The sequence below is a fragment of the Pungitius pungitius genome, chromosome 1, assembly GCF_949316345.1.
Source record: "Pungitius pungitius chromosome 1, fPunPun2.1, whole genome shotgun sequence".
NCBI classification, from domain to species: Eukaryota; Metazoa; Chordata; class Actinopteri; order Perciformes; family Gasterosteidae; genus Pungitius; species Pungitius pungitius.
Window position 1 is genome coordinate 27806967 of NC_084900.1, and position 27999 is coordinate 27834965.

Below are 27999 nucleotides of genomic sequence, written 5' to 3' on the forward strand. Positions count from 1 at the left end.
TTAAAAGAATAGAAGAAAATATTGGTTTTTAGATAGACTGATGAAAAGATCCTGTTCGTAGCTATTGTTATCAAACTGGAAGGATCTACTGGTTCTGGAATTGTTTTCCATACCACTCACATATTGAGCATGAAGTTGCCAGAAAAAAAAATCTTATATAATTGAGTGTTTTTTACCCCAAACTGAGTTTGTCTGTACCTTCACAATGATGTCCATAGAGTGATTATTTTGCTGTCTCCACGCTGCCGATGTTTCAACTCATCTAATCCATGGAACCGCTCCAATTGCTTAATTAATGGGACTTTTACTCCTGGAGGCCTACATGCCTGAAATAGCTATCACTTCCACTGATGCCAGTTTGGTTTGAAGAACAGCCTATGGTGTGTTTTAATATTTCACTAACTCACAATATCACTGTGTTTCCGTTTTAGTTTTATACACTGCATGAGTTGGACTAGAAGTCAAATAAAGACCCGCTGGCTTCGGCCATATAGAACTCGCCTGTGCACCTTGCATTTGTATTCTAATTACATCTTGCACACGGGCCTGCAGGACCTGGCCAGACATAATCTAAAGAAATTAGCTTTTTTTGCAGACCTCTGTTGTCTAAACCCCGGAGACAAGCAATGGATCGTAAGATACGAATGAGCCCGTGGACCCAATTAACAATCGGCGAATCACGGAGACTCACAGTTCCGCCGCAATGCAGCGATGTGACGGGAAGGGGGCGCAGTTTCCCACCAGGTGCGTCTTCCTTCCTCCCCTCCCGCACCTTTCCCATCCCGGCGCTGCTGATGCTGGCTGCCCCGTCGCTTCCTCTCCGCCGTGCAGCCCACTTCTCCTTCGCAGGAGGAGCTGACTTGATGCGCATAATAAATCATCCCTGCAAGATCCCCCTTTTCAGGCGCATTTTCAGACCACCGCGCGTTGGATTTGAGAGCGTAAAACACCGGCGAGGCTCGAGCCCCAAACTGGGGATGTTTCAAATGTGATTCAACGCGGCAAACAACGTGGGTGTCGTGTGCGTGCGCGTGCGTGCGTGTGTGTGTGTGTATGTGTTTGTATGTTTGGCTTTTTTTGTGTTGCTAGGGAGTGGAGGAGAAGGAGCAGCGCTGCGATCTGAAACGCGCGTGTTTATGACTGACCACCGGCTCGATTCTTCACCTGTATGAACGACCTTGTTTTTTTTTTTCTCTCTCAATGAAGGTTTTCCATGGAGGATCACTCTGGCGCTTTTTCCGCGAGGGCTGAATTTGATTTCTGCTGGTCCCAAGATATTTCAAGATAAGGAGGTAAGACGCACAGATACAACAAATAGCAGCGTGAGCGCGCTTGGTAATCGCGAACATCCCCAAACCCAGAACGCTCAATTTTTCCCACATTGACCAGTATTTGCTACATTATGAATGGACAGTACGGGGCTCACGTGTCGGCCCGTTTGCTCCCGCTGTCCCGAATTGGACCATCAATTCCTTTGATAATAATAATGGTAACGTGACGTGCCATGCCAACTGCAGCCGATTCCTCCACGCGAGGGTACCGTGATTTTGGAGAGGCACGCGTTCAGACGTGGGCGCGTTGATATCTTTTTTTTTTAAATAAGGAGCGGATCCTCTCTGGTTCATCCGTGCCTTTCTTTGTCAAACTAGTAAATAAACGCTATTGCATTACACACATTTGTATCCCCTAACTGCTCCCTGTGGTTCCTGCCTCGTGTGGTGCAGCCCGGCTTCGCTTCACCTCACCCTCCGAAATGTGTTGCTACAGGCAAAAAACACACAACGCCTTGGTGCGATATGGTGCCATAGGCTCAAAAAGGCAGGTACAAGTGTACCAGAGGACCCTCTTCCGAATGTATCAGAGAGAAGAAAAGAAAAGAAAAAAAACATTCAGCAAGCGTTGACAAGTGACACATTAATGACTGGCTGTACACGCCTACTGAGGTACAGTAAGTGTAGAAGGTGCACACGCACCATTCCTTCCCTGCAACATTCACCAGGTAATTGCATACTGGTATGCCACAGTGTCAGTTGGAATATCTGTGATGAATGCAGCTCAGGCCTTCGAACTAAGTACACTCCCACTCTGCCAGCTGGGCTATTTGTTCAACCAGCGTGTTATTTGGATGCAGGCGGAGTGAGATGGAGGGGGTAGATATCGTGATTATACATTATTTAACCCAGTGGTGTCGTGCGAGGGAAAGGATCCCTCTGTGATTGAGATTGATTCACCATGTAATGCTTTTCTCACCTCCTCCTATCAGTATCATCGTTAACACCATTATCCATTCGGGCAAACTGTGAGTGTGCGTCTATGATGGCTACATGTGCTTGTGTACTTTGCGTGTGCATGTGTGTATAAAATCGAATGCAGCGTGTCCATGCAAATCACTGAGCGACCTGCTCTTCCTCGTATCACTGACATAACTCTCTCTAATTTTGCGACTGTGAATGATTCGTTAAATCTAAGTCAAACAAAGGAACTTATTGCATCAGCTGTTACACGGCGCCAAAACACCCATTACAAATGCAAACCATCACATGCGTAGTCAACAGTAGTGTAAAACCCACTGTACCTTCTTCCACACACCAATCCTCAGTCCTGAGGTGCCAGCGGTGTGCACACTCTGGGCCTATCACTGAGGCTTGGCATGCAGGACTCGTCTTGAGAGGAAGCGTACCAATCCAATTTAGCAGACTCTGGGTGGAAGAAGAAAGGGTCGAGCAAACATGAAAGGTAGGGAGGAAAATTCTGGTTGAGACCCCACGTGTCTGATTTGACATCCAAGCAGCTGACAAACAATTAGACCCTCAATAAGTAGCGCTCTGAACTAGTCCTGCCCCAGGATTAGGCCACAAATGAGCCGCACATCACGGCTTATGTCTTCCAAAATGGAAAGCCAGTGTGTGTGTGTGTGTGTGTGTGTGGAGGAAGGGTGTTGTAAGCTTCGTTCACGAGGTGAGAAAGTGAGTTTGGTGTGTAGGTGTATGGGGGCTGTGTGACATTTAGCAGATTGGTGTTATTATCTGTCTCTGCCCTTAATACAACTTGAACACCTCTTGAAGAATAGTGTGTTTGTGTGTGTGTGTGTGTGTGTGTGCCGACCCGGCTTGTTCATGCGCATGCTTTTAGGCAACATAACACTATAGTACATTGATCAGCATATACCCTGCAAGCGTGAACACACGTGTAACTGCTGACTGCTGTGTAATAGCCGCTTCTCTGTCGTAGATATGTATGACATTTTATAATTGCGTCATTTCTCGCTCCGTCTCATGCGGGAAGTTAGTGCATCGCAATTTGCGGCACGTGTTAGAAGCAGACGGACCCCGTGCCCTTGATTATGGCCCTGGACGCCGTGGCCTCCTCATCAGGCTGTCTTGATTCACCGCAGCATGTGTCTCCCCCACATGCTGCGGTGGGTGAAATCTAATTGATTGGATGGCACCCAATTCCCAGGTCCAAGCCTCCTCAGGCAGCCAGAGCAAATCCGTGCAAAGTGAAGGATGAGCTTAGGCGTCGGTCGCCCCCCTAATAGATTGGCGTGGGCTTCTTCCCATATGCCTCCGGTATCACCCGTAGACATCTCTGACTGCAAGTTGGCCGAAGCCCGGCACGACGTGACACTTCCTGGATGCTCACTGATCGGGATTTTGAGAATGGACAGAAATAATTGGACACTCCCTGCACCGAACCCCGCATCCGATTTATCGTTGCTATATTTCCGCCACTGCTGAAAATGTACACTTCCCCTGTCTTCTGCTGATGGACGATTGCAAGACAGAGTGTTGAGTGGGACCCAAATATTGGTGTTTTGTCTTTTACAAGAGAGTCCTTGTTCCAACAGGTCAAGCTCCCCTCTCTCTGAGAATACGAGTGCCATTTCAAAGCTTATTGGATGAAAGTCTCATTTGCCCTTGGTGGCCAAAGATGACGTTGCCATGGAAACAGCTTCTACTGTTATCAATCATCGACTGTCTGGCAGGTAAACCACCTTTTTATATGAGCAATGATTCTTTCCCGTTCGGACATTTACAGTTGCGGAATGAGAGCTGAAAAGGCGAAAATCACGTCAGTGTCAGAGATGATAAGATGGCCCAGGTATTAAGGGCCACTCCTCAGTATTGACTTTCATTCAAACCACAGAAACAATACCCTCAATTCTCTTCTTCTCTTAATTAACACAAAGAACAGTGCAAAGAATAGGATCAAAACGTATCAAAAGATCCTACATTACATATAGTTGATCTTCAAAATATCATATTCAAAAAGAGTTGTTGTCAATATTGTTCATCTGGTCCTCTAGAAAAGAATCTTTGCCCCGCATTCAAGATAATATGAATATGATCATTTTCAGTTATGGCTAATCCCAATGTGAGAGAGCCTCACCATTAGACACAAATATCCTATTTGCGTCTGAAGAACAGGGAATTTTGTTGGCCAAACTTTATCAAAGAGACACTTTCTTGTATAGTTACACTCAGGCTGTTCCTCTGACAGATTGTCTGGACAGCGGCTCCTACCATGGTCCAAGATGGAGGATGGAGCCGGGGGACTTGTTCATTCCTATCGACTCCATAGAAGAAGAAGCTACTCTGACCTGTGACGCAAAGGGAACGCCACCGCCTCAGTACAGGTAAGACCGCTTTCGCAATATAAAATATAAATACAAATCTAAACTGGATTACTAAAACACTAACACTTAAGAGGACCATGTTTAATGTAAACTGAGTGCAGGAAACATAACTTTGCGGTGTGTGGGGACAACCTACTCACATGGTCAACCTTACAATACCGATACTAAGGTATTTGGTGAAAAACATTGTGATATATGATTTTCATCATAATGGCCTCCTTAAGATATGTGAAAAGTGTGGTTGAATAGAGGAATAGTATTTTTTTTTCCTGCTTCTGAGTGGAATGATGGACACGTTCTTGGAAGGTGCTGTGAATACGAATATATATATATATATATATATGAAGATTTATTTTCATATGGAATAGGCAGGTGCCTGCTTTCCTTTTCCTCTTCTCCAAATAAGACTGGGAAGCACACAGACACCGCAGCGGCGTCAATATGGCTCTACTAACTCATCTTAACTTACCTATGGCGACACACAAGTAGCATCTTAATGCGTCTTTATATCTCTTCTCATGAAACACTGTGAGATTATTGCAGGTGTGCTAGACACCAGATTGCCCTCGCTGGCGTGGAACACAAGTGTCTTTGGAGTTCAACAGTGGAGTTACTGCGGCACCGACCAGCCGGGGCGATCGAGGCGCGTAGCATGTGCGCTCATTATTTCAGGATTTTCCTGTTCCCTTCCATAAGACCAGGTATTTCCACCGATTAAAGGTGAGATGAGCATGTTTAACGTGTCGTCTTGACAAGCCGGCTGTGCTGGGCTCTGCAAGTCCTCCACACCTCTCTGGCTCCTCTCTTGAAGTGTAAATAGGCTCACACGTCTCCCTCCCCCTTCCTCTCTTCTCTCCCTTCTCCTTTTCTCTGCCAATCCTGTCACTCACAAAGAGATGAAACTGTCATTGTATGAACACCGTAGCGGGATAATAACTCACGGGAGACAACCACATGTTATGGAAAAGCATCTTCTCCTCAGCGGGTTTATTGTTTTACATCCAAACAGAGGGTGTCACGCTCACCTTTACTTGACTTGAGATTAGAAGCCCGAGGGCTCTGAGCAACAGGACGATCCAAAATACCCGAGTTTCCATGCGGTCAGAGGTTCAGACAACGCAGGAGTTTCTATTCAATAACTTGCCCAATGCAGGGGACTTTTGGATGAAAATAACGTGGTGGCTCCTGGATAAAGAGCTGACTGCCCTCAGGCGGAGGCAGGCATCTAAACACACGTATGGATGCATCATCAGCGGAGCCAAACCCATTAAATATTTATCGCACAGACGAGTCTCTCAAACTGTATAGCCGTAACAAATAAGGTTAACCCCAATAAATACAGAAAAACTGCTAACATCTGCGAGTGTCTCAATATGGACTCATCAACATTCAATGGTTAGACTTGAAAGCTTTTGGAAAGTTGGCCATTACGGCCTGCAAGTCTTTCATTTCCACTTAAGTCAAGCAGAACAGCAGAAGGTGGCTGAAGGAATGACTTGTTATTGCATATGCTTTGAGAGGCATGATAGAACATTCTTGAAGTGCTGTGTCCTTGAACTCATCATTTTTGAAGAGTCTTTACAAAGAGATCAGTGTTGTGGTTGAAGAAATGTTTTTTTCTTGCTGAATAATGGGGCTTGCTTAACTCATTGAATTCAGCTGTTTTTAAGAGTTCTTATAAGTGCTTCATTTATTTGATATCATAATCTTAACCTGCTTGTCTTTTTTTTTCAAAGAATGGATGTGATGGAAGGTGAAAGAGAGCATAAAAAGAATGAATTGTTACATGAGCACAGTGATACCTCTTGCCAAGTGTTAATGTTTTGTCATAATGAGAAGTCAAAGTTGGAATAATGTCTCATTATGTAAATATAATGTGACAGAGAAGAGGTGATTATGGTTAAGACTGATGATAATATCTAGGATGGCTTCTAAAACCTTTATCTCTTGCTTCCCTTAAATAGCCGGAGACAGCTTTGTGTGTGATACTCTAAGATTAAACTTTAATGATCCCTGCGGGGAAAATGGGGCTAGCTGGAGCAGCAAATAGTGGTGGAGCAAAAAAAAAAGGAGCCCGAAAAATACATTACGACTAAGAAATGTGTATTCTAACGGCGTACATGTAACCAATAGCACTGGAGTACATTGCCGGGCTATGGTTAACAAATAACTCAAATCATTATGCAGCGATTATGGAGCATGTGCAGAATGTGAAAGGTCGAAGCATGAAATCATTAAGAACTTTCAGTTTATAAAAACGAGTCAACAACAATTTACAACTGAAAGCTACAGGCAACAGAGACCATTCCCACACATCGTGGTGTATTTACTTTTGACGGCTCCACTAAAGTTTACTAACTGTCTATTCCAGCTTACTCTTTTCAGTACTGTACTATAACACTATACTATACTATACTATAACACTGTACTGTAGGAAATACTTTTGGGGGGCGAGGGGGGATTTGTTTGGAAAGTTGAAGCGCTGCAGGAACATTAATTCATTGTGAAAAATGAAATCCCTAAAGTTTATAATGTTCTCGCTTCAACCCGCGAGCCCACAAACTCTTCCACTAAAGTACGGGATGTTATTCTTGCCTCGAGTGAGTAAACTCGAGTAAGTCGTGTTCTCCACTCTCCTCCTGTCCGACCACCTTGGTCGGTAGAAAGAATTGGACAGTGTGTTTTGCCAGGGACTGATGGTGTCTTTGCCCTCACAGATGGTCATTGAATGGGACTCTCATAAATCTGGGCCTGGATCGCCGGCGGCGTCTGTCTGGGGGCAACCTCATTATAAGCAGCCTGGACCGCTACCAGGACGTAGGAATGTACCAGTGTATGGCGTTCAACACTGCGGGAGCTATCCTCAGCAGGAGAGCAAGTCTGCAGTTTGCTTGTAAGTGGAAGTCTGTGTTTGTCGCTTTTTATTAAGGGACCGCATGAAGGTGTAACTGCACTTAGCAAATAATGCCGACACGCGCCGAACTAGGTGGCAGATATCTGCAATATTTATGAGTGCTGCCACTTTGAACGCTACGGTACCATTTGGGCAGCTTGAGTGTGATGACTGTTCTTTACTCGTGGCTGTACGTGCAAACTAAGAATGAACACTTCACTTTACCTTGCTGTGCTCTGCCTGTGGTGTTATTTTGTGTATACAGTGCCAGTCAAAAGTTTGGACATACTTTCTCATTCAATTAAGTAAGAAAGTGTGTCCAATCTTTTGACTGGTACGCTACTCTGGAAGAGTCAAGCAAATTCTTACATGAAGTGCATGAAGGTCTTACTGATTTTTTATATGCTTCTTTCTACCAACATAACAAATAAGAGTAATGCAAATGAATGAATTTGAATGAATGTATTATAAAACAACTGCGTTGGCACAAAAATAAGATACTAACTGTGATTTCTCTCTAGTGGTGAAACCAGAAAAGCCCTCAAATAAATTAAGAAATGAATCCTTAATATCAATGTTCTTTCCACTAAGGCACCTTCTATTCATGCACATTTCAACTAAATAACATTTCACACCTTCCCCCTGGCAGGATCCAGCCACGCAGATAGGTTTTTAAGATTGGCACTGCTGAGACATATTAACTTTTAAAAAACTCACCCCCAACGAGTGTTTGCAGAAAATAATTTATTGGTTACACTGTATTATCCACACCCCTCGCAGATAGGTTTTTATCTATTCTCACCTTCAAGTGAACGTAGTCTAGCTGAATCGGATTAAAACAAAGTCTTTGGAATAGACGGAGTCACTGAGCGATATACCTGCATGACTAAATATCACCGGGGGTAAGAAGGAAAATGTGTGTGTGAAAATACTGTTTGTATGCACTGAAAAATATCCATGATAATAAAGCTGTTATCTGTTTTTTAATTTTACAGTTTAAGAAACTGTTACTTCAACATACTATGATTTTAGTTAGTGAACTACGTTGGTGTAGTATTATAGTATTAAGTATTATTGAAATTTTTTTGGACCTAGTTGCCAACATGCTAACCTCCAGTAGTTTTTCACTCTTTCGTAGATCTCTACACAACTGGAGTTATAACCCTTCTCTTATCAGCCTGCTTCTCATGTAAAGTGCACAATGTCTCATTCGGGTCCTCAGCTAAAATATCTCGCTCTGTAGTATTTTTCCGGCCACATAAAACAAGCACATTTCTGTCTTTTTCTCTGTGTCTCTCCCTCTCTCTCAGGCATTTGCCAAAGTGCAATTCTCATGACAATCTCCGCATGTGCGCGCGCCAGTGTCTCGCTGAAAGCTTTTGCTCAGCTCTGCTTCCACTCTTGACATGTGAGATCCCGCGGTGATCTTTCTTTTCATTTCTGTTTCCCCTTAGACTTAGATCACTTCAAAGTCCACACCAGAAGCGCAGTGTCAGTCCGCGAGGGACAAGGAGTGGTGCTTCTTTGTGGAACGCCCACTTCCTCAGGAGGTAAACATCCATCCTAATCTCCTATCCGAGCTGTTCTTTACAATTCTGCTGCAGATTAAATTGTAATCTTGTCAAGCGCTTTATAATCGTATCTGAATTTTGCATCGCATTCTATTCCCTTGTGTCCCCGTGTTGTCTCCCAGACCTTACGTATGCATGGGTCTTCAACGAGTACCCGTACTTTGTTCAGCAAGACAATCGGCGCTTCGTCTCCCAGCAGACGGGAAACCTTTACATTGCCAAGGTGGAGGCCTCTGACGTGGGCAACTACACTTGCGTTGTGATGAACAGCATCACAAAGGGCAAAGTTCAGAGTTCGCCCACGTCCCTGATCCTCAGGACAGATGGTGAGACGCAGCTCCGATGTGACAAGCACGCCTTTCCGACCCTGTATCGAAGGGCCTGTTTTCTTTCGACGTGGCCTTAATCATCGCACTTGCCTGGGCGCCGTGCCTCGCTGCTGTTGAGTCACCGAACGCTAATGCGTCAAAGTAAATAGTTGCTTCTCGATGTAGGCCAGCAAACAAAGCACCCAAATCTCTTCTTTGCTGACTTAGCTTTCTTATGATTCGCATTTCCTTTAAAAGCTTTCCCCTTTTGCTTTCACTTGAATTCTCGAGCCGGCCCTCTGTGCTCTGTTGTTCCGTTCTCTGTTACGCCTTCATAGAAAGAGTGAATAAAGATTGCCTTTGAGTGAATTAAACATGAGCCGTACGTCACTGGACCATTACATTGAGTGTTCTGGTGGCTCAACCGGTTAGTTTTCACTCAGTGTACTGTACATGTTCCTGAATAGATTTAAATCTCATTGCTTGGTTTCCTGATCCTGGCAGGCCTTCAGCACTGATGCAAACAATAAAACACCAGCCCACTCAGGGTTTGAATTAAAAGATAAACAGCCAGGCGAGCTAAAAGAAAAAACAGAATTTTCAACTTCCACTCTATCTATTCCACCAAGAAAAGATTTAAATTATTCCTTGTTGGTATTTCACTGCACACTTGCAAGTGCACATTTAAGTGATGTACTACTGTGAGTATACCCATGAGAGAATGTTTGCTCATGTTGTTAGTTTTTACACTGCTGTTGTTTGGCCGAAATGCATGCCATATTGTTTGTAAGTCATGAATAATGGAAGACTGAGCAAGTTCTTGTGCTTGCTCTTCATAGGTGTGATGGGTGAATACGAGCCGAAAATAGAAGTTAATTTCCCAGACAATGTACCCGCTGCAAAGGGATCAACAGTTACGCTGGAGTGTTTCGCCCTCGGGAAGTAAGCTGAATTCCTTTTAGCATGTTTTCAATCTTCTGCTGTCTTTCACTCCAGACCTCTGGATTTGGATGGAGCATGGTCTCCATGGGAATTATATATCTCAGAAACTGGCGTAAAGAGATAATTGGTCAGAAAATCGTCGGATCGGCTTAATTCCAAACAGTTTATCAACAAAGAAAAAATACGGGGTGAAGGCTGTTAAGCTCAATCAATTTTTTTACAGCCGAATTATCACAGACATCTGCAATCTGAGCGAACAACTTGAAAATAAATTGAATCGCAGTCTCCGCTGAGGTTTTCTCCTTATGTCTCCTCCAGCCCTGTCCCAGAAATCACCTGGAAGAGGGCTAACGGCGTTCCCTTCCCCAGCAAAGTCAAAATGAAGTACTCCAATGCGGTGCTAGAGATCCCCAGCTTCCAGCAGGATGATACTGGAGGATACGAGTGTGTGGCTGAGAACAAGATGGGCAAGAACATAGCCACTGGTCGACTGGCATTCTACGGTACTGGGACTATTATTTATTATTCATCTTATTATGTTCCATCCATTTGTGCATTCCCGACATCAAGAATTGGTTGATGAGGTTGAAGCTGTAATTCGTTAATACGATAACAGTTATTTGTCGCGGCTGAAAAGCGCTGTTGGTTTTAATTTGACTGCAGTAGTTTCATTTGAGAGTTCTCGCCTTACTTCCGCTACTGTGAGTTTGTGAGAGAGGGAAAATGACACCTGTGAAAATTGGAATTGACAGTATGTAAAATGCCTGTGAAGTGAACTGTGCTTATTATGAGCACAACGCTCTCTCCCCATGAAAATTCCTGAAAAGCTGTAAATATGTAAGAGGTAAGAAGCAAGGGAGGGCGTGCTGGATGGGAAACAGACCGGGGGGATCTCTTTTACACACAGAGCCGAGGTGACAGGTCGGGGTGAGTGGGCGCTTTTATGCTTTGTGGCGCAGTGTTTCGTGCTAATCCACAGCTGCCACAGGCTGCTGCCACATTCGAGTGATGAAACTGAGTGATACCCTGCAATCACTCCGCTCTCCTCTTAAAGACAAACCCGCTCTTCCTACGCTTTATGATTTCCACCTATTTGAGCTGTCAATCCACGCGCGCTGTCCTTTGAACTATTTGGGATGGGGGATATTTGGTGAGCTGATACGGCTCATTCAAATTCTGTCCCCTGGTTCTCATCAGATATTTCACTGGAGTATATCTTATGTTCCCTCAGCCAAGCCTCAGTGGATGCAGGCCGTGAAGGACACAGCCCTGGCCATAGAGGAGAGACTATACTGGGAATGCCGAGCCAACGGCAAGCCCAAACCCTCCTACACATGGCTGAAGAACGGCCAACAGCTACTCTCAGAGGTGAATCCCTGCCCGTCTTCTGCCACCTACCAAGGGTTCATGTTAATGACTTAATCGTCAGGCTCGGCTCATCCTTTTAATTTCAAAGAGCCTGGCGTCAAACACCAGGCTGTTTTTTCCCAAAGCAATTCAGAGCGAGAGGAGAGGAGAGGGTAAACACCTGAGGTGTGCCAGTGATGAGACGTGGATGTAACTATTATTGTGCTCTACCTTGGCAGATTACACAGTCTTAGGGAGTGGATCAGTGTAGTCCCTGGGAGATTGCTCCATTTCAGCTAAATGGAGTCTGTGGTTATTTTTCATTATTCATGGTGCATGTTTTAGCTCTTCCAGATTTATGGACGATGGTTTTCAATCTGCTGTGAAGTTACTGTAAGCCACTGCGTATCTTACCACAGACCATCAGGGGAATACATAGGGTTTGACAGGTCTTGATGTTGTTTTAGTTTCATAGTAGGATTTCATATTGCTACTAATTGATTTTTTTTTCATTTTAAGAATACATTTGCATGATTTAAACTTTGATCAGCACATTTTTGCTGGTACAAAAGCAGTATTCAGTTTAGTTCTCATGATTTCAGTTTCACATTTACAGTACACGGCTTATGATAAGCGTAGTGTTGTGTCAACGCATATTCTTTCATTCAAAGGGAGAGCTTACTCCTCACACGCAAAACAGAAACAATTCAGGATTGGACTGTGATTTGTTTACCAAGAACCTTACACGTCGCACCTCAAACAACATCTATTCCATCAATAATGTCTAATGATGCATGCATATGGGAAAATAAATTGCTTTTGTAGCAGGACCCTTCATTTAGCCACACAAACACAAATCTTACATGCTCAGTTGTCACTAAAGAATATCATTACAAACTGTAGAGACTGGTTTACATGATGGAGGGAACACGCTAACAAAACAAAAGCAAAGACGTTTTTTGCCCGTTGGCAATGCCTCTAACCCAATTCACTGCTTATTGAATTTCCAGAGAGGAAAGCGACCCTTAAGACTTGCGCAATAATTGCTTTCTTTTGTCCTCTTCTTCACAGGACAGAATCCACGCAGAGGACGGGGTCCTGTCAGTGTCGGTGTTGACCCTCTCCGACGCCGGCATGTACCAGTGTGTGGCTGAGAATAAACACGGCGTCATATACTTTGCTGCTGAACTAATGGTTTTAGGTAGGATGGCATTTATCTCTCCCTCAAATTCCCCCAATCATTGTTGTCAAGGAATCTTAAAGGTCATTTTACTGTCATTCTGAAAGGTTATCTGGATTTGCAGATAATGGGGTCAGCAAAGATGGTTTTGTAGGGCCAAACACATTTATACATTATTTTCCCCTTCATGATATCCTGATTTACCTTTCAGTTATGGTGAGGATGGGGGGGTTCATACAGAATTCCCAGTTTAACAATAAACAACGAAACCCCCGGTAAAACCAATTAAATGATACAACATTTTTTTACAGATAGACTGTCCTCATTAATCCATTTTCTACATTGAAACCCCCCCCCAGTGATTCGATTTTTATATTCACTTGTTTTTCCCCCCCATCACCAATGTTTAAAAAGTCTGTCTCAATTACTTCCCAATTTTATGATTTCTGCAAAAGCACCCCTCAAATGCCCCGTGATTATTGCTGCAGCCTTGTAAAGCCTGTTTACTGTTTTCCACACAGCCTCTCCTCCAGACTTCACAGGGAACGTCCTCAGAGCTTTGCTCAAAGCCAAGGCAGGAACTACCGTGACTTTAGAGTGTAAACCCCAGGCCTACCCGATCGCCAGCATACTATGGAAGAAAGGAAACCTGCCCATCCAAACAAGTGACAGGTGAGGACCAATGTGTTTGTGAGCGCACTTCAGTGACGCTGTGGCTGTTCAAAGTACGCCAATGTGTCCCATTCAGCATTTTTACCACCCTTTTGGTATTGGTCTAATTGTATTGTAATGTATTCACTTACACAAACTGCTCGATGTCCCTGACAATGTATTACATCCACATGTAGAGAAACCAAGAGTGAGTATTTTAATAATCTCTCTGTTTGTGCTTCCTACAGGATCACACTTTCCCCAGATGGAACATTAAGACTTGCCAATGTGAGCAAGTCTGATGCAGGCAGCTATACATGCTTCGCTAGGAACAGATTTGGCATGTCGAGTACAACTGGAAGGCTCCTTGTTACCGGTAAGTTCGGGCTGTGCGGCGGCACAATACATGCCCGTGCTTCCCACTGAATGAGGAGAAGTTGACGCTCAGTATGGATTAATGCAGCAGGGAGCCACTGTACCATGAGAACTCGAGTCAATAACTGGTGGCTCGAAACACAAACAATCTTCAGGTTTTGCTCGGAGGAGCTTGTCAAAAGTAGGGAATTATCTGTCCATGAGAGACCGCATAATCCAGTGGGAGCCCTAGTAGATGATCTTTTTTGTGTAATGTTTTGTTTCATTCATTCATTTGTTCATTTTAGGGGGCGTAATGGTTCACCCAAGCTATGCGACTTGAAAGACTGACCCTTGTCTTTCAGTAAAAATCTTTTTGTTGAGTTGTTTTGTGCGTCCACATTCTGCTGCGGCTGCTATAATGCACTCGGACGGCGTTGGGGAAAATACTCTATCATTGTTTTCCTCAAAGCATTTGAAACAACCAATTTACTGCAACAAATGAAAGTGCCCTGAGTGGAGGCAATGAAAGTGCCAGTGAGCAGTTGTTACGGATGCTGTTATTGTCAAGCGTGCGTTTCCAGGAGAGCGATAGCTGAGTGTTTTCTTATTGGTTGTATTAATGTACAGGACGCTATTGTCCGCCACCCTAACTGACGGGGCCCGTTATCTTTTTTTAAAAGGCCGTGATATTCTGTCCCGGCCATAACGTAGTCAGCAACATGCAGTCCGAACCGTGACCCAGAGATTGATAACCACCAGCCTAAGAACTGAGGGGACACTTTTTCACATGTGACTTTTTCAAATCCCTCTGCATTCCATGTAAGGTGAGACGTGCAAATCCTCCTCCTTTGTGCTGCGCCTTCTTTATTTGATTCTAGCAGATTCGTTATCTTGACTTTTGAAGCACGACAGACTTAGTTCAGTGATTGCTATTGTAGACTCTGTGGCGGCGGCCTTCATTTTGGTGGTGGATGCACAGAGCAGCCCATTACGTGAAGTTTATCTGATCTGCAGTGTATTGTAATTGCTATCAGGATTTCAGAAGATTATTCTAGCTGTGTCAGCCTGGAGTATTAGGGCCATTTTAGTAGTGGCAGGCTGCTTGTTATCACATTATTAAACTAAGACTTTCATGAGACCTTCCTTTTATATAGATAATACCCTGCCTGTGACTGAGTGTATTATAGAGCATGTTCCCCTAAGTGTCTCACTATTGAGCCTCTATTTCAGAAAATCAACAATACACTGCTCATCTTGTTTCATCTTGCAATGAAATGTCTCATGGCCTGTGTGAGATTGGCAGGCAGAAAGAAATGACTCCCTTTCACCATGTTTTTTTTTTTTTTTTCCTTTTCTGGGGCAGATCCAACCAGAATCACCCAGGGGCCGATGGATATGGAGATCATTGTGGGCGAGAGCATCGTGCTACCCTGTCAGGTCACCAGTGACCCCGTCCTTGACATTTCTTTCTCGTGGGCCTTTAACGGACAACTCATCGCCAAGGGAGACGGTCACTTTGAGCTAGTGGGCGGGGTAAGTGACCCACAGTCATGCTTCTTCAGAATGTGTGAATGGGCAGTTGGCACCTCTCCCTATCTCGCTTCACTTCATCCCTGCCGTTAGATAAAAGGGACAGCTTGCGGTTTGATATCATGAAGATTTCCCGTGGCTAGTTTTGCAGCAATAGGTGTGATGCCACTTCTTTTGCGGTGCCAAAGTGTCCACGGTGCCATACTAAGCTGTGCAAATGTGAAAAGCTTTCGACTATTAGATCATTCAGCCCCCACTAAGCTTCTACTTTAGTGAATAGAAACACAGCTGTGCTGTTACAAAGTATACTTCCTGCATAGACTCGTTTCTCAGGCATTATGACTATAAGTCATCTTAGTACACTTCTTCCAACCGAGCTCAGCCGTCAGAAATAATCTATTTTTTACAATCTTGATTCATGAATAATTCTTCAAATCCTACTTTAACCTGCCTCACGGCACCTAGTAACAGACACACAGATAAACATCATCATCATCGGTGTCTCGGCAGAGCCTCAAATGACAAAACCCTTTCAGAACCCCCTCTCACCCTTTAGATGAACCATTCTTCATGCGTGTGTTTGACTGACAATGTTCCCCAGAAATGTCCCCAGTCCAAAAAGATTATCAACTAAACTTTTCTGCTTCAAGGAAATGTGATTTCCATAATTAAACCACGTTGGCTCTCGTGCCACATTTCCCTGCCAACACCAAGAGAATAATTTCACCACTCACTTACATTTGCTGTTGACGGGGGTCCTCGCAGATCTGAATACGGAGGCTCCTTTTCTTTCTTTTCCAGTCGAGCAAAACCCAGTTGAACTAAGAAAGTAATGGCTTATTTGTGTAGTTTCTCACAACGGCTATTGAAGGGCATGATGATGACCTTTGTAAAATAAAAAATGGCCCAAAAATGTCTCCATCAAATTTTGGCCTTGGTCCTTTTCATTCAAGCTTATCACAAGAATGTGACTAAAATGTTGTGTCATATTCAGGATTTTATCGTTGTGTTTACCTTGGCTTGGACTTACAAAACTCAAGTCAAGAAATGCAAAAGTATCTTTTTTGTTAAGTATCTTTTTTTCTCTGATAAGTCCTAGTTAATTATCTGCAGTATCTGCTAACGCTGTTTGGGCCCCGCTATTTGCTGCCCCTTATATAAGCCTCGAGCCTTTTCATTCTTTAATAAGCTGTCAAAATGTCTGTTATCTTTCATGCTGCGTAAAGCTTTATTTGCTTTTCGGTAGAGAACGGCAGGAGATCTGATGATCAGGAACATTCAGCTTTACCATGCCGGCAAATATATCTGTGTGGTGGACACGGACGTGGAGAGCCTGTCAGCCGTGGCCGTATTGATTGTCAAAGGTAAGAAAACCTCCTCTCTGCTCCGCAGGCACTAATTAAAACACCAGGATTGTTTGAGGGTTTCTCTCTTGAAAAAATGACTAAATGGCAGGTAAAGTGTACTCTGCATACATACAACGTATGTGGATACCTCTTCTGAAAATCTACCCTGAACTATGAACAGTAGATGGTAAATGGAGTGCACTTATGTACCGCTCGTCTGCCTTAACGGACAAAAGCTCTTTCCAGTTTGCCTCTCACTCACATGCGTCTCACTGCTTGAGAGGCGGAGCTGCCACGCGAGGCGCTGGCATGTCCTTTGGGAGCAACTCTGGGTTCAGAGTCTTGCTCAAGGACACTAGACATGTAATGGCTATAAAGTGGATGTGGCAAACAACACCCTATGACAACATGGGTGAACGCTGTGAAGATTAACAAACAAAGCTCTGTTCATCAGAAAATATATATATATTTGGGGGATGTTATATGAATATGCCTTACTAACAATATAAAGAATGCCCCTACATAAAAAGTGACTAGTCAAATGGGTTTTGTTCGCATCAGTTTATGCAGTGTTGCGGATATCATTCCAGTCCACAGTTTTTATGTCCTGCTTCCTTCTACTAACAGTCACCTGATTACATCGAACAGAAGAGGCTTGCTTTTCTTTTCTCGTGCATTCGTGGGTACTGTGGACGATAAGTTGACAAAAGTGTATTCGCTCTCTTTTTAATAACCAATTTTCAATATTGTGGCAATGTACTTGACAGGGGGATGTTTATGCTTGTATGAGCTCACTCATGCAGTATGGATACCTCCCCAGAGACACCATGTCAAAAGCTGCATTGGGCAGAACAAAATAGATGTTTTGCGTTTCGGGTAGAGACACATCCATGTGGTGTGCAGGGAAGGCAGGTATCTGGCCTTCATCAATACGTCAAGCAGGCCAACAAATTGACATTACGCAAATGTGTTAAATGTCAAATGAGGTGAAGGATGATATTGGTGTCCGGATTTGAGATGGTTGGATCCATATTTTTATCTTGTAAGGATACCCACCAGTGATTCAGCCTGGCTCGTTAACGATCTTCAAGGCAAATGCCATTAATAAGCACTCTTTTGCAATTGGTTGAGGACTAAGTGGAAATAAGGCTGTTTTTCAAGCAGAAGCAATATCAAGGAAATGGATTGGCCTCGTATGTTTCTTGGGAGACTTGTCTGGGATTCAGATTGTGCATTATTTACACTTCCTGCTGCCGGCAGCTGTCATGGATGTCTCATTGTTTGGATCGAGCTTCTGCAAATGTTGGGCGACAAAGCATGAAGCTGGATAGAAAACCAGTCACGGAGGGCGACGGGTGGAGTTGCTTGATCACAACGACTGACTTCTAACAAGCTGACAGTGGTCGTATGTCAACTATCCTGCTGGAAAACCATCACTACACATATGACTATGACCCATGAACGACACCAGTAATGCTTTCAAATAACGCTCAACGCCATTTAAGTTCTTGCAGTGTATGTATAGTATAGTTACAATGTAACAATGTATGAATAATCCGTTACAAGTGAGAGTCATGCAAAAAATATCGGACCTAAAGTAGCAAAAAAATAATTCATGCAGAAAACTAATTTAGGTTGTTGTGTGCAGTTGTTCCCAAGCTGGAGATTGGGCCACACTTAAGAGTCACAAGATGAATCTAAGGGGATGCAAAATTCTTGAAGGGCTGGACAAGAAGAAGAAAATGTGTTTTGTTATTCATTTTTTGTTACATTTTTGCTTTTTACTCAACATCGGGCTCATAGTGCTAAACCTCACAGACAGCTGAAAAATGTATTTGTTTTTCAATTTCTTACATCATCTCTTAGTCCGGGAAGGAGTAATAACTATAAATGCCATTGAGGGGAAAAGCACTCTATTTCCATCTTACATGTGGTGGATTAGAATTACCCAATTGTAACTACTTTCTTCCAATAGATTGTCCTGTGTAGTGTGGATTCTGCAAAGCAATATGGGCAATGAATCTGGACAAAGATGTTGCTGATGATTTCTTTTTCTTCTTTTTTTTCTTCTTATAGCTGGTGGCCACATTTTTAAAAATCCATTATCCCTCATCTATTTTGTGCTGGAGGCAGACATCTCATCTGAGACAGATAGCTCAAAACCTTGACAAATTGAACCAAAACTTTCTACATGGCCATTTGGAGAAAACACTTCTCACTCCTTAGTTCCACCTTCATGGGCTCAAAAAACCCCACAATTAACCAGTGTTAATGATAAAGTACTCACCTGATTTTCGTAATGAGCATGTCAATGTGATAGCACTTTAAATTAAATCGAGTAACATATATAGGATTGAATGCCAATGCTGATTATTGCTTTTATTGGCAATAGATGCATTATTGCAATCATGTAATATATCAGCCAGTGAAAGCAGCTCAGTAGTTTTGCCCGGTGCTCTCTCCGATCCTGCCTCGCTCCACTCGTCTCGCATCAATGAAGGTCAATGATAATCGCTCCTGACACAGCGACTCTTGAGTGATCATCTGGATGCTTGTATTTCATGTTGGCAATGGAAAATGCTTTAGATGCCACTCAACGAGGCCTCACAAACACTCCACCGGGTGCTGGTGGTTAAGGAGAAGGTCACGTTGTACAGATAACACCACATTCATTAGCATTCTGACCACTTGTTGAGCACTTGTGCTTGTTTGACAGTTGCATTATCATTGTCTTCCTGCAAGACAGTTTATAATATATGCCATTTAGTGGTGATTTGTCGTTTTTTCTTCCATCACTCTCATAAAATACTATTATTCTGATTCCCATCTGATGATTCTGAGGATGTATGTTACGAATATGGTTATTATTCGGTTCAGGCTGAAATGATGCACCATGTCTGTAAGTATTCACAATAAAGCCAATTATTCATTTGCCCTGTGCCAGGTTCATAATAAGAGCTGAGGCAGTCTGTGTCCATGTTAATAATTTTTTAAATACCCTCAAGACACTGGCAGTACCCTTTGCTTTTAGCCAATGAAATATAATTAAGAGGATAGGAAATTGATCCTTGATTGTGGGCCCCATTTATATGTATTATTGAAGCTACTGTGTTAAAAGTTTTTTTTTTAATCAGGAGCTTCTAATGAGTTTTGTACAAAGATCAATATCTCTATAGCCGGGGCTGTAAGGCCAAATGTTTGTTGCATGTTCAAACAAAAATCAAATGTAGTTCAGCAGTAACTTATTTTAGCATACATGCATTTATAGATTTGGCAAGTACATGCAGCATAATCCATTGATTATATTAAAATAATCATTTAACGCTTTGATAATTTGAATATTTTGCCTCAGATTAGAGAGCAATTCCGGAGCGGTGTGTGAGCAGAGCTAGGGGCGTTATTATTATTCTGCGGTCGGTCTCAAAGCTCTCTAGTGGTCTATTATTCCTGATGAGCCGACACGTTCATTAGAAGAGAAAACAGAAGATGAGGCCAAAGTAAAACATCACGCTGCTTAATTGGTGGGATAATGAAAATAAATGATAAAACTCTGGTGCTTCAGGGCTCTGAGGCCTTTTTCATCTTTTAACTTTAATTTGACTCTTTGCATCTACTTACATCTGCTGTTTCATTGATCAAGGATCACGAAAGGAAAGGAATACGAGTTTGTTGCATACCGGAGGATTAATCCCAACTTTTAATTCCTTATGAAGGTCATAAACTCAAAACTTCAAAATGGATAATGGTCAAAAATGGTCATCTCTTGTTATCGTTGATTTCATGATATCAAGGTGCACACATTTACATCCACATTCTGTGTGCCTCTGCAATGTCCAAGTACCTCACAGTGTCTCCTCCCATGATTGAACCAGGGCCCCCGAGTCCTCCAGACTCCGTGACGGTGGAGGAGGTGACAGACAGCACAGCCCAGCTGGCCTGGAGCCCCGGCAGAGACAACGGCAGCCCGATCGCATGTTACCTCATCCAGACAAGGACTCCCTTCACTGTGGGCTGGCAGAGGGTGAATACAGGTATGTGAGTTTTCATCTCATCCCACGTGTGACTCAGATAATTCAGAGAAGCCCGACAGAGCCATTCTCCTACTTCTCCTCCGGCCTCGGGGGGGAGGATTGAGTTTAGGGTCAGCCGTAGAACAATGATTGGGGGTTCAGGAAGAGGCTGCTTTTACATGTTGTCATTTGGAAAACCAAAATCCTTTTATCTGCTTAAGTCGATGTCTTCTTGACCTCTTGTTGCTATGGATGTTGAATGCACCCATTGACAAAAGTGATTAAACAAAATATTGTAACTTAAACGGTTCACTTTCATTTGTTGTCCTTTGCTTAGTATTGAAATAGCATTAAACAACACATTTATCTCTTATAACGTTCATATCCAAGCTATTAACAATGTTTACCTGACTTCAGTAAACACCCAAAAATTAATAATACCAAAATAGAACAATCAGGAGAGACTTCATTAGAATTTACCAATATTTTATTACATTTGCATCCAGTTTGATTAGTGCAAAGTCCGATTGGACCCGTCCCGAGGTCGGATGATGGAGGGGTGGTGATGCTGATGTCAGATCAGGTAGAATCCCCAGTGGGATGGTGATGATGAATAGAGTTGTTGCAATCCCAGGATGGATGAGGAGTAAGACTGTGATTGATTTTGGGTAGAGCAGAATCACATAGGATTTTAGCTGCAGTGACAGCTGACAACAGGGCGGAACATTTCTTAAGTTGGACTGCAACGCTGTCATTGGCTTAAGAAAGACAGACAAAATGAGAGATTCTGAATGAAAAGAGAGTAAAAGGAGTGTCTCCCTTACTGAACTTCTGCTTAATTAAGCTTCATTTAACTACAATCCCTGCTAAATAAGCACATTTTCACTTCACTTTCACCATCAGGTTATATCAGCAAAGAATGTAGAAACTAGCAGAGCGGAGACATTTCTCTCAGGAGTTGGCCAAGACCTTCAAGTACTATACAATACCTTTGTCACCTATTTGTTTATATATTTCGTAATTGTGTATAGATTTTGTGGAACGCTAGTTTGGTTCCACACATTCAGCTTTTTTTTTACGCTTATCATTTCTGTTTTATTTCAGTCCCTGAGTTAATCGATGGGAACACACTGACAGCCACTGTAGTGGACCTCAACGCCTGGGTGGAGTATGAGTTTAGGGTTTTGGCCAAAAACAGTGTCGGGGTTGGAGAACCCAGCCCCGTGTCGGTCACGACCAGGACAGAGGATGCAGGTACAGTATATACAATTACGTTTTTTACAATCAAGTGATTCATTCTAATCAAATATTTAAGTGATCCTCAAAAAGAAAAAAAGGTCTGAGGCGTGAAACACCACCTTGTTTTGTTCAAGTATGGAGGTCTGTGTTGTGCAGTTCCTGATGCAGCACCGGGTGACACAGGCGGAGGGGGCGGAAGCAGATCGGAACTGGTCATCACATGGGAGGTAAGCCATCAGTCTTATGCTCTAGTCTGTTACACAAAGTGCCTGCAATTCATCTTTTTTATCCTTGAGTGAGGTGCTTAATATTTCTCGCTAAATCAACCCCCCCCCCCCCCCCCCCCCGCTCTCTTTGGCTTGCGGGTGACATAAATTTCGATAGCAATCAAACTCTCGCTCCGCAGTGGTTGTAATATCACAGTTAAAGTGTCTGCATTAAAGGGAGAAACAATGTATGCACAAGCAGAACATTGGATCTGACTCGTTATTGTCATTAACGAGTGTTGTGGTGAATTACTGTTCAGCAACATCTGCAATGCTCAAATCACATACACTCGGTGTAAAATAGTACAATAGTGTGGAAAATAAGTAAGTCATTTGTTGGCTAAAGCTATCTCATTATTGGAGTTTTCTCATTTATTTAAAGCAGAAATAACTTGGAGTTCTGAAAGCTGCACAGACATTTTTGTAATGAGATTAGATTTTTTTCAAATGCCATTTTAATGCTCATTTCCTTTCGTCAGGTGGGTCACAAAAGCAATTTGTGGGTCACGCGGTTCTTTTGGCACCGTGCGAGTGGGTGCTGATTGTGTCAGCCCAACGGCGGAATGAACGTGAGTGGCTTGTATATGTTTTAATATCACTATAGTTTTGTGTTTCACTCTCAGCCTGTCCCCGAAGAACTACAGAACGGTGAGAGCTTTGGCTACATCATTGCTTTCCGCGCCTTCGGAGAAGTGAGCTGGACTCACGTGGCCACCTCTGCCCCCGGTGCATCGCGCTACGTTTACCGCAACGACAGCATCGCGCCCTTCTCTCCATTTCACGTCAAGGTTGGCACTTACAACAGCAAAGGACAGGGTCCCTTCAGCCCCGTGGTCACCATCTACTCTGCAGAGACCGGTAAGGAAATCATTTTTGGAAAGCTAAAAAGCTTTCTGGGGTTTTGATGAGGACAAAGATCCCGACAATGGCTTCGTTGCATTATACTGGGCTCACAGTTCTAAGTAGATGAAGAGATTTTCTGGAAAATCTTCTTACACATAAAAACGGAGAGAGAAAAAGCGGCCAACCTGTTTTCAGGCAAACAGTCCTCAAACGTAACCACTCTTTTTTTTTTTTTTGGGCTGTTCTGAACCGAACACCGGTTTGGCATTTTAGATCTGAGCCACCTCTGAGAGGAGGGTCGGTGGGTGGTGTGACGCTGGACCGTTTACCAGTGTCACCTGTGATACCAACAAGAATGCGGCACAGTCGTCATTTCAAGAGATTGGTTCTGCTTGTTTCTGTTGGAAGACGGCAGCAACGCTCAGTGTCTTGTTGTCTGTGTTCAGAGCCAAGCGGGATGCCAGCGGGAGTTTGGGCCAGAAGTGTCTCAGCCTCTGAGATTGAGGTGAATTGGCAGCCTCTCTCCTTCTCCCCTGAAAGGGTTCTGGGCTATGAGGTACATTTTACCCCTTTTTAAATGGAAATATAAATCACACACGCACACACATACAGCATAATTACATTGCTTGTCATCACCTCTGTTTTACCTCTGTGCCATCACTTCCAAACTCTGCGTCGCCATGGAAATGGCTTTTTCAGATGGCTGTTGGAGCCAAAATGTTCTTTGTAACCACCCGACAAAAAAGAACAGAAAGAGCAAAAGGAATTGTCCTGTCCACGTGCCTTTTCAAGTTATCAATTATCATGATACGGAGCTTAAGACGGGCTCAAATATCAGACCTTGTCACAGAATACCAAGAAAAGCCCTCACACCAAAAGCTATATAATTATACAAAAAGCTACCTTCTGTGGTTTGTTTTTCAGAGTCTGACAAAGCATCACCCTGGGAATGGAGTCTTTTCATTGTTCACTAAATAGAATAGGAATAATAAATTACATGTTAAACCCAAAACAATTGCATTCAATTTTATCTTCAAAAACTGGGACAGCCTGATTGCCTCACCTGCCTCCTCGAATCATCAGGGTGATGAAAGGGCTTTATTTTAAGATGCTTTATTTTCATTCTTTATATTTTTTTTCATTTCACATTTGAGCTACTCCGCTGATGTGAACGTAAGCTAACATTGAATATTGATGACTGAAAGGCCGATAGGTTGGGGGATGGAGGATATATCTTCTGTTTAGTGGTTATAAAAGCCACTCTATGATTCATTATTTATTTTATGATCTATGATAGGTGACTTTAGTTGGTATCTGATGTGTATTATTTAATTTCAGATTAAATCATTCCATGATAAGCCAGATTTCTATAAAAAAATATATATTAATAAATTCTGTATTACGGAAAATTGATTAATGTAGCACTGAAACAATTACACAAAAGATCCATCAGTGGAGTGACAAAGAAATCTAAACTGTTAATATTGTTTCAGTCATAAAGCAGAAAATGCAAAACTAGCCCTACATCTCGAGCATATGATGCTTCTCAGTTTATATGATTGATTATATACTATGAATTGCTGGTTGGACACAATTAGATCAATATAGGATCTTGTAAATTATAATGGGATCTATTTTTGTATTTTCTTGTATTAAATACAATTTCTTTACTGAAAAATCTTCAGAAAGACAATGTGCTCTTGTCACTTTCTCTCAGTTGTCTCTGATCATAGTGAAAAAAGTCCATTAACAAAGGCTTTTGTCAATTTAAATACCCTGCTGGAAACTTCAAAGAGGATGTAGTCAAACCTTTAAAAACACCACATTTCTCCCAAGTCATCAGATACGACTTCTCCTACAGCGCGTCGCCCTTTTCTCCAACCCGAAAACAACGCAGCCCGTTAAAGTCCCAGCTCTCTGTCTTGAACAGGTGGCATACTGGGAGGATGACACCAAACCAGAGACCATGGGGAAGGTCAGGGTGCCTTGGAACCAGACCTCGGTGACGGTGAGCGGCCTGGCCGGAAACACGCAGTACTTCCTCACAGTCAGCGCCTTCAACACGGCGGGCACCGGCCCCTTCCTGCCGGCAATCAATGTCACCAGCAAAAAGCCGCGTAAGTTGCCGCAAGCCGAGACGCCCTGCTGCTCGGGTGTTTCGATTCCGCGCTCGCACTGGTTTTCATCCAAGAAGGGCGCTGGGAACAATAGCTTCTGATGTCGTAGGAGAAATGTGCTATTTGCTGTTGAAACAGGGTGAAAGTCGTGTGTTTTTTGCTGACATGCAGATAATGGAATATTTCTCAATCCTGCAGCGCCAGCCCAACCGCCGCTGAATGTGGAATGGACCCTAATTGGCTCCGAGCTGTCTCTCTACTGGGAACCTGTGGTGGCAACGGAATCAGAATCACAAGTCACCGGCTACCAGGTGAGTCCTACTCATCCACGCCGCCCCACAGTGACACGCTCCTTCCTGTCACGGGTGGAAGCATGGACCTGGCTTGTGTGGTCAGTCTGTATGTACACTGCGCTTTGTCACCCACCTTGTGACCCCCCCTCCCGTTCAGCTGTCATACAGGAGACAGAGGCACAAAGAGGTAAACAAACTCACAACAGCCAATTCGACTGCAGAGCTGACCCTCCGCGAGGAAGACGACGACTACATCATCCAGGTTCAGACGCTGAGCGAGGGGGGGCTGGGCCCGGCCTCGGATCCCGTACGAATCCACCAACTGAGTAAGCTCGTCGGTCACAGCCGTGGTTCAGAACCACAGCCGCATGGCCACTTTTCGACCGATAGGTTGACTGCGACTTCAATGTTTTTTTTTTGACCCGCGTTGAAATGAATTCACTTAGCTCTTTTTGAACCCGACATGGGCAGTTTGTTCTCTGTTGACTCACCATTACGCGTGTCCCCAGCCACCCTCGTTGGGCTCTTCCAGGCTCATATTTTGCAGAAATATGCAGCACAATCCATCTCCCTCTCAAAGGTTGACTTCCTCATTTACTAGATGCTATTACTGTCCTGTGGGACTCCAGGGGGGCTTCTCTTCGGCTCTAAATGCTAATTTGCATTGTTGATATTCTGTGTTGAATCTCTGAAAATAGCATTTGAGAGGGATTGAATTCCCACTGGCTTTTCTTTTAAATTTAATTTGAAAAATAGGCTACTTTTTTTTTCCAGAGACTCTTTGTGCACTGCAAAGAAGAAGGTGTGGGCAAAACACATTAGCAGGCAAAAACCGAGTGCTGTGTTTATAAAAACTAGCTATGGAACATTAGAAGCGGTTCAGGAGATTTTTTTTTTGCATTAATAATATATTTTATCCAGGAAAGGTTTTGATATGGATGTCATTGTGGGCAAATATTCTGTGAAACACAGGAGCTAATTGAATCACTTAAGTTATACATGAGAAACTAGTGATTAGAGCAAACTACATCTTTCAAGGCGGGACATGGGAGCATTTTACCACATTTTAACTCCCCCTGTGAAACATCAGCATGTATGATTTATGATTTGGGCATTAAAGTATCAAATTACCCAATTGGATGCATGTCTGTTTTCAGCTGTGGCTGTTACATACAGCTCAGAGCTCAAACTCCGGATGAGGAATAGCATCCGCTTCCTCCAGCAGGTTTCTCATCAGTGTTTTGTGTGGTTTTTTTGTGTTGCAGGTATGAGTGCCCGAGGGTCCAGAGCCCAGAGTGCACACATCTCCTCCTTCTCTCTGCTGTTTTCCGTTGTAATATCAACGTTCGGGTCAACGTCGGGACACCATGACAAACTCTACTCAGTTTTTTTCAGCCTTCTTATTGTTTTTTTCTCTCAAATTGGTGAACGTTGTTGAGTTTTGTTTTCTCTATATTTTTATGGGTGGGGGGGGGGGGGGGGGACTTCATACTATTTTGCAGTGTTAGATTGCGGGGTATGAGGTGGCACAAGAGCGAAGCGTGAGGTCAGGCACTTGATTTAACAGCAAACGCTTGAGCTTTTTCTTTACACAGGTCTGACTTTTTTTGCAGGTTGGAACAATGCTCCATTTCGACTCTTTTTGTGTTTGACTGTAGATTGATACAGATGCCTTACTTCCATCCACGTGCCAAAGTCGTTTCAGCCTTCTTGTTGTTGCAAAGACAGCTTGTTCCCTCAACATTTTATTCCTCACAGTTCCTTATCATCCATCCAAGAGCTCACTGACGTTGCGGAGGGCCGTGATGAGAAGGCGTATTTTGTATTTTTGAATATCTTCACTTTTGCTCTCCACATCTGAATTGGTGAGAAGGAACGCGTCTATTATCCCCGTGCCCGTGCCTTTGGAGGTTCTCGTAACGCCACCACTCGTCGACACTAGTCAGTCCGTGCTCCAGAATGTTCTGCCGCCGTCTTCTTTTTAACCCGTTGCATTGCAGTTGTCCTGGATGCGACTCATAAAACAGCTCACGGGGGCCAGTGTTAGCCATTTACCTTGAGCCATTCGTTTGCGGAGAGCCGAGCGCGGGCCGAGAGGTTTCGTTGGCTGAGACCAGCTGGTCGCGCTGATTGATGGATCGGATTAGCACACATTACATCTGACTGTATACGGCAGCATTGGGGTTAGGTATTCAAATGCCAGTGTATTTCCTGCAACACTAATGCTGAAACAATCAATCATTCAATGGAAAATAATCAACAACAAGTCATTTTGGTCATTTGTCAAGGAAAAAATGCCCAACAAACCAATGAGGGTGTGTTTGATTGCAATCCATTTGGCTCCGGCGCCTCCAACTCGCTGAGTGTTATCCCACTTTATACCATCGCCACATGCCAACAAACTGTTGTATGACATCAAAATGTAAATTTATTATTCAGGCATTCGGTTAATTGTATAATTTATTTTTTT

General features: G+C 43.4%; 1 protein-coding gene across 2 annotated transcripts; it reads left to right on the plus strand.

Moving 5' to 3' along the window:
• Positions 1–760: 760 nt before the first annotated feature.
• cntn3a.2 (contactin 3a, tandem duplicate 2) lies at positions 761–26999 on the plus strand. Of its 2 annotated transcripts, none has more exons than XM_062564098.1 (24): positions 761–1010; positions 1207–1292; positions 3848–3985; positions 4501–4636; positions 7354–7529; positions 8984–9079; positions 9223–9426; positions 10248–10350; positions 10669–10853; positions 11582–11718; positions 12769–12898; positions 13399–13549; positions 13777–13904; positions 15249–15418; positions 16662–16779; positions 20634–20792; positions 21876–22025; positions 22167–22237; positions 22900–23134; positions 23566–23675; positions 25050–25236; positions 25435–25547; positions 25687–25855; positions 26795–26999. In XM_062564098.1, the coding sequence occupies exons 3-24, from the start codon at positions 3931–3933 to the stop codon at positions 26965–26967; spliced, it is 3156 nt and encodes a 1051-aa protein (XP_062420082.1). In that variant the 5' UTR covers positions 761–1010; positions 1207–1292; positions 3848–3930; the 3' UTR covers positions 26968–26999. The 2 variants fall into 2 exon arrangements, with proteins under 2 accessions (XP_062420082.1, XP_062420083.1); XM_062564099.1 differs by having other exon boundaries at positions 1207–1289; positions 3846–3985.
• Positions 27000–27999: the final 1000 nt, after the last annotated feature.